At 24.5% G+C, this 15,093-nt stretch overlaps 1 protein-coding gene across 1 annotated transcript in view; it reads left to right on the top strand.

The window, feature by feature from the left end:
* The window catches only part of LOC129605843 (coiled-coil domain-containing protein lobo), a 28,984-nt gene extending 15,613 nt beyond the window's left edge, over positions 1-13,371 (top strand). The window contains exon 10 of the mRNA XM_055515818.1: positions 13,198-13,371. Coding sequence (XP_055371793.1) covers positions 13,198-13,371 — 174 coding nt within the window. The remainder of the gene's footprint in view (positions 1-13,197) is intronic.
* The last annotated feature ends 1,722 nt before the right edge of the window (positions 13,372-15,093 follow it).

The raw sequence follows: 15,093 nt of genomic DNA, 5'->3' as shown, positions 1-15,093 counted from the left end.
TTGCATATATTTTTATGTATATTTTATTATGATATATATATACAACATATATATATATATAAATGAGATATTGAATATGTGTATGTATTATATATATGTATATTAATGTTGTATCCAATAAAAACGATAATAAAATTTATATGATTGAATATAAACTTAAGTGTTAGATGGTTTGATTTATTGCTTCGTAATTTGTTAATAGAACCATGATTTAAACTTTATCAGGATATTCGTTATATATATTTTTTTCTTTCTTTTCTATATTTCTTTTTTAAGATTTCTTATTTGTTTTTCGTTTTTGTCTTATTTATATATTATATACCAACATGTGTTTATATAATCATTACAATGTCTTACAATAACATTATGAAAAGAATTTAAAGGGAGAAAATAACACACAAAATAAAAAAAGAAACCAACACAAAATTTTTGGGGATAATATGATACAAAATTAAAAGATATTAACAAGTCCTCGATTTTCGAGTATATATAGTATGTGAAATAAAGACAGCATTGGACAGGATATAACAAAAAAAAAAGCAAATAAATGCAAGAAAAGAAAAACAAAACACATTTTTATATTATGTAAGTATATTCTAATATATTACTGACATACATACATATATACTTAGTTTTTGTTCTGTTATTTTTTATGTTATTGAGATTTAATGAAGTCTAAAGGACGTAAAAATTTAGATCATTTTGTACATTGCTGTTATTTTTTCGGTTTTTTTTTTCTATATTTATATTATTTTTTCTTTTTGTTGTTCGAAAAGAAAGATAGAAAAAATAAAGGGAAAATTTCTATTCTAATATAGATAAGATAACATAGGGCACACAAAATATGTGCGGCAGGAATTTATTTTGAAAGAGAAAAAATACTATTCGTTTAAGGTTCGCATATATATGGAATTCAATTTTATTCAATTTATTTAATAATAATAATATATATGTACAAGTGAAGTTACTTAGGACAAACGGCAAGATATTTATTTTACTAAAAAGTTTTAATATTTTTTTTTTTTACATTTTGTCAGTAAAAATATCACGATATAATTGAAATTTATGAAGTGAGAAATTATTTTTTTATTGTTGGTTAAATTGGTTAAGTTTAGCGTTTAATAGGAATGTTTTACAAATCTTTTATATTGAATATATATGTATGTGTATATAAAATATTTCCGTTTTGATAAATAAAGTAGTTTATATAATTTAGTATAAAAAAATCTGACTTGAATCAAAATTTTTTTTATTCGATTATATAAAATTTTTATTTATGGAATCAATTGGATATTAAATTTGCTTTGTTTATTAGCACTTAAATTTATTGAAGTCAAAAATATTTAGTAAGAAAATTTTAATATAAACTTATAAATAGGAATTCTGTGTGAGCTGATGACATACAAATAAAGCTTGCCAACAGATGTTTGAATGAACTATGCCAGTTCTAATTAATATATTATATATGTATACATTTTTAGAAGCACATGCTTTTCCAGACGATCTGAATATTAATATTACAGTATCCATTTATACAGCTGTACAAGGAAAAAAAAATGATCGCCCAATATCAATATCAACTACATTACTAACAAAATTATAGAAACCATAATTAATAAGAAAATTACTGACTATTTAAATAATTGCTATTTGACAGACAATTTGGGGTCAGAAAGAACTGTAATACTCAAACAGCAGTATGTGGTAGAAAATTTTTATTAAGACTTCTACATAACATGGGAAGAAAAGGAAATGAATATAAATGTTTTCCAAATATGTCCAACGGCAGAAAACAATATGCCGAAATTTACAAAATCAAAAGTCTTACGCATCTAGTGGGCTGCGTACGGTGTGATACAAAGAAGCGCTCTGGATCCAATACTCTGCTATGTAAATGAAATTGACATGGATGAAAAGTTTATGAATAAATATACATGTATGTAGAGGATTTATTGATTGGATTTATTGACTTGATTGGATTTATTGAGTTATTTGAAGATAACACTCACGAAATATACTCATGAAATTAACGAAGTTGTTATAAAAGGAGTCAAATAATACAAATATCTTGAACTGATTATTGACAGCAACTTGAAATTGAGTCGACATAGTGACGAAATGATGAAAAGCCGGAGCAAAAAATGTTTGTCTATTAACATATTTTAAATTTGTTATCAATAAGCTTCATTAGTTTTACTAAATAGTCAAATAATATACTTTTATAACTTTAATAGCTTGTCCAAACTACTCTTTTAGCAGTTTACTTTGTTCAAAAAAATAAACTGCTCAATAATATTTAAAACAAAAAAAGTCACCTTTCATGATTACGTTCCGGTTTCAAAAACAACCTCTAATAATATGAATTCTGTTGGCACTAGGTAAAGAGAATAGTGAACCTTCTTGGTTATTAAAAAAATAATACAGTTTTGCAATCTTACCTTGTAATTGCTGTACAAACTTTAATGAAATAAAGTTAATTGGTTGGCTTTATTAAATGTATGCCCAATTATGCAATATGACTATACATAATATATTTAAATGTATATACAGCAACATAAACTATTTGATTAATTCTTTACACAGTTTTCTGATTTCTTACACAAATTTCTAGGTTTTAAATTAAATATTTTTAAAATTCTCAAATAGTCATTCCCTGTTGCGGTATTTTATTAAAAAAAAAATATCTCTGTGCCTTACACTTTTTGTTCGATTTTTAATTAAAAAGTCAAAGCTACCGAAATGTGTTTCACGTAATTGGAGAAAATTTTTTTTGTTTTGATTTTTCTTACTTTTCACTACTTTTAATTTATTAAACCAGTGTTTGAATTGAACGTAACTGTTTAATTTTGTTTTTTTTTTCAAATAGAAAAGAAAAACAAAAGAAATACGCCGAACAGAATCATTCAACAATGTCCTTTTAGAAATATGGAGCCTTCTTGTTATGTAAAGATTGTCATTATCGCTGAATATTTAACTGAAAAGCAAAATCAATTTTTTTTATTATTTTTTTTTTTTCTTATAAATTTCTTTTGTTTTTAAAGGTCATTTAAAGTTCTAGAGCCTGCAAGGAGTGTTCACATTAGATAGGTATTGAGTTTAAGTTAAAAAGAAAACAAAAGAAACAAAAAAAAAATACAAAGAAGGACAAAAATGTTTTCAATTTGTTGTCTCGTAATATCATCGAAGTTGTTTCCGTTAATTATAATAAATAGTAGAGAGTATCGAAAAGTTTCTCAAAAAATAATAAGAAAATATTGCTCTTCGACAGCTATAGTTCATGAAAACTGGTATATAAAATAGGAAATTGTTTAAAATATTATTTCCGACGAGAGGTTATAGAAAAAATTAAATATAAGTAAAAACTTAGTTATAGCTCATGTTAAAAGTTTTTAAAAATTTTTGCAAAATATTATTTTATAGAGAACATTTGATCCTTCATTCATATAGGTAAATTGTTTAATTTTGATTTTACTAAAAATTGTAAATAAAATAAAAGTATTGTAATATTTTTCTATCGCCCTCAGTTATTAGAATTTATTGTCACCACAAACACTGAATACTAAATCAAAGCAATTTTTTTTAAGAAGCAACTAGCCATCTGATTTTATATTGTTTTACTTTTTCATTATTTCCTCATTTTATTTTTTACGTTTTCAATTAATGGAATCTATACACATTTATACACCATCACTGTATATAAGTATGTAACTCATAAAAATCAGCATGCAATAACGGTTTGCCTTTGTTGAAAATTATCTCCTTGTTTATTAGAAATCTCGTGTAGTTTAAGATTTAATTTTTGCTTAAATTCTTTTTGAAAAAAAAAAAATAAGACTTTTCAAGCAATTTTCTTTTCGTATCTATTAGTTGCTCACTAATGCTTTAGGCAAGCTGTTCGATTAATGTTTTGTGTAGTTATACACATAGTTTGTATATCCTCGTATATACGAATTAATAATGTTTGAATAATAAGATAGAAACGAAAATAATTTCAATTTGTAATATTGGAAATCGCGATTTCTAACGAAATTTTTATTAAAAAAAAAATAATAGTGTTGACTCTTGTTTAATTACGAGGGTGAAAAATTACTTTAGGAACTAATTAAAAGCTGAATAATTAAATATAAATTGAATAATGACAAAAATTTGTATGTATTTAATATTGAACAGCAGGGAACTTAAATTCAATATTTTTAAAGAAATGTTTCAAGCGAATAAATTTTACCTCTTTGATTTTTCCTAAATTTCTTAATTTTTTTACACTTTTTCAAAAAAATTTGGAAAAAGGTGCTTATTATATTTGATATGTCCGTATGTATGTTTGTCTCTCTGCTTACAAAACTCCTACACAGTAATTTTGCATACAAATAAAGATCTTTAACATAACATAGTCTAACATTAGAATCACAGAAAGATCATTGTTATTTAAAATTTTTGTTATCATTTTTCTTCTGGAAAGTAAGTAAAACTTGGATTTCCGCCGACTTATATTTCCGAAATTACAAGCTTTCCCAAATATGTGCTAAAGGGAAAATCTAACAGTAAATGCCATGTTATCCAAAAATATAACTGTGTTTTTAAACAAACGTACTTAACAGTTTGAATTAGAGCGACCATTATGATAAAAATTCTTTTAAATTTATTTTTGTTCCTCCTTAATATATGCAATAATTTGATATAAAATGAAATAGATTCTTTTAAAAAAAAAATATTTTCACTTTTTCAATGAATGAATTTTTTTATTGGATTTAATTTGGTATTAGACAGTATGCATATCGAATATTAAAGGCACCTAGATAATATTTTTAGTTGCAGTAAATTAACAACATACGAGTATAAGCTCTTTGGTTGCTGGTACATTATTTCTCTGCAATTGCCATATTATTTGCTTAACAGATAAAATTCTTTAATATTTTATAATTGCAAGTGAAATATAAATATTAAATTCAGAGTTTTAGTTTGCAGAATTGATATAATTTTTTTGGCAGCTATAGTATATAATTATTTATTAAATTTTATTTAAAATTTAACTCTTCTAATTAATCATTTTAAAAATCTCAATTATTGTTAACTTAATTAATAGTTTTGTGTATTTCAATGTTTTTGTATAACAAAAATTCATTACTTGTTAAATTTTGCATGACAAATTTAAATTATTAAATTTTATTTTTGGCTTTTCAATCTCAATAAATAAATAATACTATTTGTACATGATATCCATGTGCTTGTGTACTTACATACATATGTATATACAAATAAATATGTGTTTCATAACACTTAGAAGAATTTATAAGTTTACCTTCTCATTGAAAGATAAATTTTTTTTTTTTTTAAATTCATTTCATTGAAAAGTCAATAAATTAATATAAAATGTCACTTCCTTATAAACCACTTAATTTTCCCATTATTTAATAAATTTTCATTGAATCATTTGATTTTTGTTATTTTTCTTTTCAATATTGTTTTTATTATTTTGTCATAATATAAAGAAGCAAAAATATTTATTAAGAGTAAGAGAATATTATTTTTAAAAAGCAGTATGTTTGTATTTATCTATATACATATGCACATAGAAAGGATATTCATCTATTTCAAAATATTTTAATTTTTAAATAACAAAAATTTATCCTCCGTCAAAAGGAAAATATTTTATTTATTTATCTTATTATATGATCTTTTATGTACTGCATATAAATAAAAATAATAGTGAAATGAGAATTAAAATTAGTAAATCCATTATCATTATATTATGAAATTCTTTTCATTTACATATACACATACATATACTTTATACACTATTTATGTTAAAATTATTCTTAGTCAAATGCATATAGGATGTGTGCTAACAGAGTGTTTTATAAATAATGTGAAAAAATTCTATTGTTTTTGAAACGTGAAATTTTAATATCACGTACATATGTACATACATATATAAATATTTATATTTGTTCAAATACTTGTATAATTGTTGTTTGTTTTTAAAAAAATATGCCTTAAGGCGAAAAAATGTGTTTCTGGTCAATTTAATTCAAAACTCTACAAAAACAAGCTCAATGGGTAAAAATAATTAAAACTAACTTTTAACACTTCATTCACAAAATTTTGGCAGACTGTAAAATAATATGGGATTAAACCAACTTTAAAATGATCTATAAAAATATAAAGGCGTTTGTAATTGATTATAATTACTGAATTATAAAATTTCAAAGGTAACACAATACTAGAAAAATAAACACAAATGCTGAATAAAGACAACCTGTATTACATTTTATCATATATACCCTATATATTGAGGTAATCAAAAGAAATCATATTATAAACCATTATCATCAATATCATTATCATCAGCATTCTTATCAATTGTAATTATCGTATCGCACGCTAATTTAAAATTCATCTAATGAAATATTCCTTTCAGTTTTCCTTTAGCATTTTATATAGTAAGAAAACAAATAGAACACATCGCAAAAATATTTTTTTTTTTTGTGAACAAGTACAGACTTCAATAGCGTAAAAACAAAGACCATTTACAGAAAACTTTTTAGAAAATTTTGAAAAAAAAAAAAATTATTCTTATTTTCATTCGCTTTTTAAACAACATAAAAACACGCAAAGACTATTCTTCTTTTTTCTTGTTTTTCATGCAAAAACAATAAAAGTCCTTTGAAGAGAACACAGTAAACATGAAAAACAATAAAAAATGATAAAAACATACAAAGGAGAACAAAAACAAAAAAAAAATTTCTCTTTTTATTTTTTATCCTTCAACAAGAACAAAACTCAAATAAAACGACTTAAAAAATAAATACACATAGCATGTAAAAAAAAAGGACGAAAAATAACTACCCAAAATTTCAAGTAACGGTGACCAAGGGATATCTTGTTTCTTTGCTATCATTTTAAGAAAAAGGGTGGACTTCATATAGAGTACAATGTAGTATAGAGTCATGTAAAGATACAAAAATTTATGTCCATAAATACATTCATATTTACACATCTATATACAAATTCTTGTCTTACTATATCTTACGTAGCAAGAAATGTATCAGCATCACGGACTGAAAATTGAGAATGTTTTTCAGGGAGAGAGAGAGAAAGAATCTAACGTCATAACGGTTTTATAATACTTTTGTGATGTTTATTTATTTGTTTTTTTTTGTTCATATTTGCAATTTACTTGTCCAATAACAGCATTGGCAACTTAAAGGGTGTTATGATAGTCAAATAATTGTTTAGAATTTAAATATTTAAATTTATAAAAGAATAGCAAAAATTGGCAAAAATAATTCTAAAATGGTTTTTCTATACGAACTTCAATAACAGTTTTGTGTTGTTGAATATTAAAAATTTAAAATAGATTAGAATAAAAGTAGAACTGAACAGAAAAAGGAAAATTTTATACGATAAAAATTCTGATAAGAAAAACTGCAACAGGTTCTATGGCCAAACAAATTCTTAATCAATATCAAATATATGAATGAATAATAAGTATTTAAGGTTTTCTTCAAACTATTTGATCTGGCACATGATAATCTGGCGCATGTGAAAACTCTTCTAACTCCACAAGACCTAACTTCACAAACTCTATTCTAAATATTTGACTAAATCGTTTGTTTATAATACTTGAATTATTGCATGACAGGAAAGTAAAAACTAATGAATGATTTTTTTTCCTACTACCATATGAATGCAGCGAAGTAACTAATTTTAACAAAGTTGTAGAGTTTGTGACGTTAGGACTTATAGAATTAGGTTGTGTAGAGTTAGACGTTTGTTTTTAAACGAGGTTGCATAGCTTTTTGACGATGCAAGCCATATGATCTCTTGCCAACAATTTATGTGCAAATGTTTTTGGAGAGATTGCAAATGTTTTTGGAGAGAAACTATATGTATATATCTATATCTAAAAAGTCCACTACTGGCATCATATCTCAAAAATTATGTTTAACTGTGATAATCCAAACTTAGGTTATGAGAATTCAAAAAATTCCGGTACTCTTCGGGAAAACGAAGATGTGCTTGATAAGCTGTTCAAGAAGTGCCTTGTGTTTAATAAAGTAAAATAAATTTAAAATAAAAATTAAATAAAAAAAAAATTAATTTTTAATAACAAACTTAAAAAAATATCAAGTAACGTGACAAAAACTAACGAAACAAATTGACGTATTTTGGCAAATAGGTTGACAAAAAAAAAAAATTGAAAAAATGAAAACATAAATAATTTATAATTCCTACAATTGAATGAACAAATATTCTGCAATTTCTTAAAGTTTTCCTTTTTTTTGTTTTTTCATATATTACAAGTATTACAATTTAAATGAAAAACGAACGCCTTGTGTCCTGTCCGAAAAAATCTACATCATAAACATTAAGAGGATGTAAATATATGTTTGTACAAATATATAAAAAATCTTACACACGAGTTACATTTATGTATATTCTAAGAGATTTTGAATGTACCAGTATAATATTATGTATATATATACATATATGTAATATTCATACATAAATAGCCTAAGTATCCTTTGAATTCACTATTCAACATACATGATAATAAGGAAAACAAAACAAACAAATAAAGAAAACTTAAAATGAAAGAAAAGTGTGTTTTCTTCTCGTTTTTTATTTTTGCTGTTTTTTTTTTACCGTATACACATGAAAGATAGGGGAGGAAGATGTATAGAAAAAAAAGCCGAATGAGTATTACAGAAAATAGCCATTGGGGATGTGAAAAAATAAAAGATGTAACATAACAAACTAAACAAATTTCATATACACATATAAAATACATTGTACGTATAACTGTATGTAAAAGTAAATGGTTTCAAAAGGATATTAAATGTATAAAGAACACATATGAATAAAGAATAAAAAAAAAAGGATCAAGCATATCACGAAAAACATTATTTTTATAAGATTGGAAGGACGAAAAATTTTCTAAAACAAAAAGAAAAATAAAACTACAAATATATAGAAAGAGAGAGGATGCTTAGCTTTTGTAAAGATTTTGTGATATAAAATTTAGAGGGGAGGTAATAATCATAATAATGGTCGCCGTAGAGCATTGTGTGTGCAATCTTTCGTGTCATGATGTTGATAGTAGTAGTCATTATACTCATATATAGTGTATTATATATATACAAAGAAAATATTCCGACCCTTGATAATTTTTCTCGCGAAAATATAATATTTTTATGTCATATGTCCCTGTTTTTACTAGTATTTATTTACTGCTTTTGGAAGTTATTTTAAACAGTAAAGACTCGATGTCTTGTAAATTAAATACAATTTGGAATACTTAACAATAAGAAAAAATAAAATTATTTTTGTTAACACTTTTTTAAACAATTAGATTATGTCTCGACTGTGGTAAAATTCTATTATCATTTAAAAAATATATTTATGAAGATTTATTACCGAAGCGCCTTGATAAATTCGGCATAAATTGACAACTATTTGTAGAGTTAAATGAACTTCATTCCTCTCTCAAGGTATAATTTTAATTTAAAAACTGGTAATGAAATATTTTGACCCACATATTCATAATATGTTTAAGTTAGTACTCAATACCCTAAATATTATTTATTATTCAATTTTTTTGGGGTACAGGGTGAACTCAATTAGTGTATTTGATAATAATCACTGTAAATTTTATTTCACTGTAAATTATATTTCTGACATACAAATTTAAATAAATATAAAATATAATATGTATATATAGTACGAGTATTATTGTATTTTATAAACGTTAGTTGGAAAATATAAAAAGAATAAGAAGAAGGAGAAAAAAAGGCATATAGTCCCTATAGGCTTATGATTCGGCTTTCAAATTATTTGGCTATTTTCTATATTATTATTATGCAGATATATGTTTGTGCAAATATTCGTTAATATGTACATATTTAGTAGTAGTTGTAGTAACAAGTAATTTTGTTTAGGTCATATACGAGAAAATTACTTATAGAAGTTCTAATGTAGCTTTTAACTTATAATTTAAATGAATAAATAAAATATAAAAGTTTATAACTTTCTATTTTATAATCTTGTGGTTTTTCAGGACTTCGAAAACTAGACCATGTTATACAACTAGTAAAAGTTCAATGTTGAATTGTTATTTGTAAATCACATTTTAGAAGGGCATTACCTTGATAACGGTAATATGTAAAGTGGGAGTTGGGACTTTAGGGGTACTTGGAAATCGGGAAGATTTTACAAATAAATCACTCATTTTTGATTTATTTTTTTTGAGTGATATTTGAAGATGACGTAAAAAAAAAAAATAATTTTTGAGTAATTTTTTTCCTGAATTTTTTTAGCTAATTTTAAATAGTGACTTTTTTTTATGATGTCCTCTTTATTGAGAATTTGAGTAACAATTTTAAGTGAATTTTTTTAAAGGAATATTTTTATAAAATATTCGTAGGTTTTGAGAAATTTTTTTAGTAGAAATTATTAAGTAACATTTTCGTTTTTAGAGAAATACTTAAATTTTTTACTAAATCTTAAGTTTTATACTAAAAGATGATGTTTAAAACTTCCTGTCTATTTTTCTATTCGCGTCATTTAAAATTTCTTCGAAGTTTGGGATTGCAGTTCAGTGAAAAAAAGTAAATTAGATAATTTGAATAATTGCTATATTACAAAATTTAAATGCGCAATCTGTGGGAATAAACCGGTTTCAAGTTACATAATCAAATTACGAATTTATACATGCGTACAGTTTGTATCTTAATCCGTAATAAAAAAATATTTTATATTAACTTTCTGTTTTTAGTTAGCAGATTTTCGGCATGAGAAATCAAAGATCTTGATATCGCTAATTTAACATTTCGTAACAATAATTAGCCTCATTTCGAATTTCTTTCTCTGAGTGTCTGAAATAGTTCATATTTTAAAATAATTGAAGTATAAATTTTATTTTCCCTATAAATTCTTCTGTCCTAATCTTTAAATAATATTTGAAAATATATCCAATAAATATATACAATAACTTTCGCATATACAAATATCGTATATATTGAAAGTGTTAGAATAAATTCGAATAACGATTTGGTATAACGCTATTAAAAAGTGACCACATAGAGGCATAATATATAATATAAACGTAATTACAACATCCTTATAAATATATGTACATACATACATGTACGTGCGAAAGTATATATACAATATATCCATCATATTAAAATTGTGTATGTATAATATAAAGGAATATATTATAATTTTTAGTTAACAAAAATAACGGTAAAGTGAATTCTAAAAAAGGATAATATTACATATATGTACACATATATTTTTGACTTGGCATATTTTCTCATACTTACACGAAATGAAATTAAATATGAAATAGAAGGGGGATAAGAAAGGAGAAGAAAAGAAAGACATCGTCGCTGTCCTCAATGTTGGCATAATAATCAGTATAACAATCATTATCATCAACAATAACATCAAAAGCAATAGCATCGATTCAGTAGCCATAGACTATAATTTTCTTTGTATGTTTTTCTTTCTCTTTTTATTGTTTTCTTATTTTACATGTTTCTCGTCCTTTTTATGTTACTTGGTTGCTATCCTTTTTATTTAATTTCTTTTTTGTTGTTTTTTCTTTCCATATTTTTGCTTTATTTTCCTATATATCGTTGTCGTCAGAAACGTTTTAAGAAAATTTGGATCAATAATTTTGAAGCTTGACCAGAACACCGTCACGTTCTCTACACTTGTTAGTTGTTTTTTTTTTTTTTTATTTTTGTTTTGGTTTTACTTTTGCTTTTTTGAGTGTTGTTTTTCTTTTTTACTTTGGTTGATAAAATAAAGTATTAGTCCTTAAATATTTTTAAGTATAAAAAAAAAGCAGTTAAAAAATTATTTTAAAAATATACGTACATGTATGTATGGATTTTAGATGTGTGTATAGAAAATGAGCGAAATTGAAATAGTAAAACACCATACATTCATATTTATATAAAATTTAAAGGTGTATATAGATATTTTGACACATACACATTTGATATTTTCACTAATATATATACATACTTAAAAATTTAAAAAAAGGTAATTTTATTCATGGTAGCGTTTTTCTTCATGTCTCTCACAGTACCGGAAAATATCTTTTTTTTGCAGCTATTATTATTTTGATTCCGGGGTTTTTGTTGTCGATATTTGTTGTTTCTAATAATTCAAAAGATATTTCTAAAACCTAAAATTATACATGCCGTACATAAACATATAAACTTACATTAAGACACATATGTATACATTTGAGAATAAATATTTGTATTTTTAACTACACTATATACACACACTTTATTAACTTTATTAAATGGGCAAAATATTTGATATGGTAATTAGTTTCTACTGTCCTAATCCTTTTTTTCTATTTTAATAATGTATTATATTAAAATATACGCATATAAAGATGTTGTAGAATAAAACGTGAAGGTGGTTTAAGATTCTAACAAAAAAAACTTTAAAAATAAAAAAAGAAAACAACAATAAAATAATAAAAATTTGTTACTATAAAGGCAAAGCTGGCCGAAATGAGGATAGATAGGTATTAACTATTAAAGTTATAAACGGTTCTTATATAAATACCCACATTATTTTTAAAACGTAAAGTACAAATATTCAAAAAAAAAAGATTAATTTTATGAGTCCCTTAGTTTCCTTAAGTCTAATTTTAACTCAGTTAAGTATCATTATTGTAATGAATTTCGTAACGGTTTGTTGTAGCATATAAATCCTATGTAAGAATTTATTTATTTATTTTTTTTAAAACTTCAGTATATCAAATTCATGAAGAATAATACGGATACGATAAGATTTTAGAAATTTCTCTCAATAGGATTATAATTTTTGCGTTAAAACTGCCAAAAAAATTATATTAATTTTAACCTCATCTCCGAGTAAGAGCTTTTTGCCAAAACTTTAATCAAAATTATTAGATTCACTATTCAATTAAAAGCTTTGCTTTTTTAACCGAATTTAAAAAAAAAACCCGAATTTTAAAGAAGGTTATGTATTTCTTTGGCATATTCCAATGTTAATGTTTGGTTAGCAAAAGCGACCAGGCCAATTTTCAAAATTTGCATTCGACAAATATAATATTTCGAAGAGAACCTTGTGAGATTTGATTGATAACTTTTATGCTCCAAAAGCGTCATTTTTAGAAATAAATCCTATGTATCGATTTCCTCAAAGAAACTTGGGGGAACAATTTCAGCAAATTTAACAAATATTTCTTTTTTGGCAATTTTGTTTACAACATTCGCGCAGGTTTTAAAAGTATTCAGGACATTTGATAAATCAGAATTTAATCATAAACGATCACATAAACCATTATGGCATCGAAATCTTGAAGCATCTAATAGATAATTGTCTAAAAAATAAATTATATAAATAAAACTAAATTTACTGCAAAAATCTTGGATAGTAAATTGTTTATGCATGTTAAAAATGTTTTCATCAGGACATAAATACTTTAACAAGTTACTTATTGCATATTACTTTACTTCTAAAGATACTATTTACTAAAAACGTCTCCAGATTCTCGCAAAAATTTCTAAAATTAAAAATACCTATATGCCTATATGCACATATTTAATCTAAACCTAATACCTATATATACATATTTATTCCACATAGTATATAAATATTTAAATTCAAAATAAATTTACAAGAATCACAAAACAGATGGGGGAACCGCAACTTTGGAAAATTGTAATTCTGAAAATCTTCGTGCAAAAACCAATAATCAAAGTAAAAATGGAATGTATAAGAATAAAATTATAAACAATTTTTTCGCGATGTTAAAAACACCTTGTTTCAATATTGGTTTCAACCGCAACTGTAGTATTTTAAAAATAATTTTTAATCTAACCACATCAACCACAAATACCCATAAAATATTTTTGCAACTGATTTTAATATATTTTCCGAATTTGAAAAATACAAGATGGGAGATTTTTTCCACCACAAAATGAGACATATTCATGTGGTTTGGGTTGTGGCCAGTAGTTTTGATTGCGTGTTCCAGGTTAAAAATTACAGAATTTATGTAGGATAACGTATATAAAGTAAATGTGAACTAACAAATATAAATTAAAGCTTATTTAAGTCTAACCATATCCTAACTTATACCTATCCCTTGGTTTCAAGTAAATACAAGGATTGGGTCTACAATGATGTTACAATCACCTCTGATAGCTTGCAGCCTGAGCAGAACCGTCACTCATCTACACAAAAGGGATGAGTCGCGTTCCAGTAGAACCCCTTTCCCTGCCCTTTAGGTTCAAATAAATTTAAAATAGTATATTTTTTATTAACAAATTTACTGTAAGTACCATGCTCTTGAATTTGAAAGAGGATTTATTATTATCTACTTCCGCTCGTAAACGATTCAACCAAATTGTACCGGGTTCATATCCCTTAAAGTACAAAATTTTTCCAAATCATTTTTTCTTTTAAAATGAGTTTTTAATTAGGAAAAATTTAAAAGAGAACGACAGAAATCAAGAAAAAGTGTAATATGTTCAAATCATGCGATTAAATTAATAAGAATCAGTAAAAATTAAGTAAATAAATTTGACAAATTGAAACTTCATTTTCCTATTTGAAATTTTAATTTCGTCTTCCTTTCAGCTGCAGCTATTTCTATCAAGAACAAAGAACAATTAGTTAAGAATACTTTTAAAGACATAGTAATGTATATATATTCAAGTTATTCAAAGCTTTGATTGATATTCGGAATCTAATTAAAATATTCCTGGATATTTCTTTCCCTTATTCCTGATGTTGTTCTCTGCGTAACTATATCATTTCAAAATATATACAATTATAATTCATTATATTTTAAAGAATTACATTTTCATACAAATATGTTTAATATCGGACACCATAACATCATGTCCATCGCAAACAATTTCAATAAAGAAATTTTATTCTACATATTATAACACATTATTCCATTATATATTATTTATAAGCATATGAAAAATATTCTTAGCGTCCTCGTATTTCCATAAAATCCATTTCAGGTTTTAGGTACATATTACAGTTACTTACATATACATACATGTTATATATGCACGAAGCATA

This window comes from Condylostylus longicornis, unplaced genomic scaffold, assembly GCF_029603195.1.
Source record: "Condylostylus longicornis isolate FDR11 unplaced genomic scaffold, ASM2960319v2 ptg000015l, whole genome shotgun sequence".
NCBI lineage: Eukaryota > Metazoa > Arthropoda > Insecta > Diptera > Dolichopodidae > Condylostylus > Condylostylus longicornis.
The sequence above is the reverse complement of the archived record's forward strand: the minus strand, read 5'-3'. Positions and strand labels throughout refer to the sequence as shown.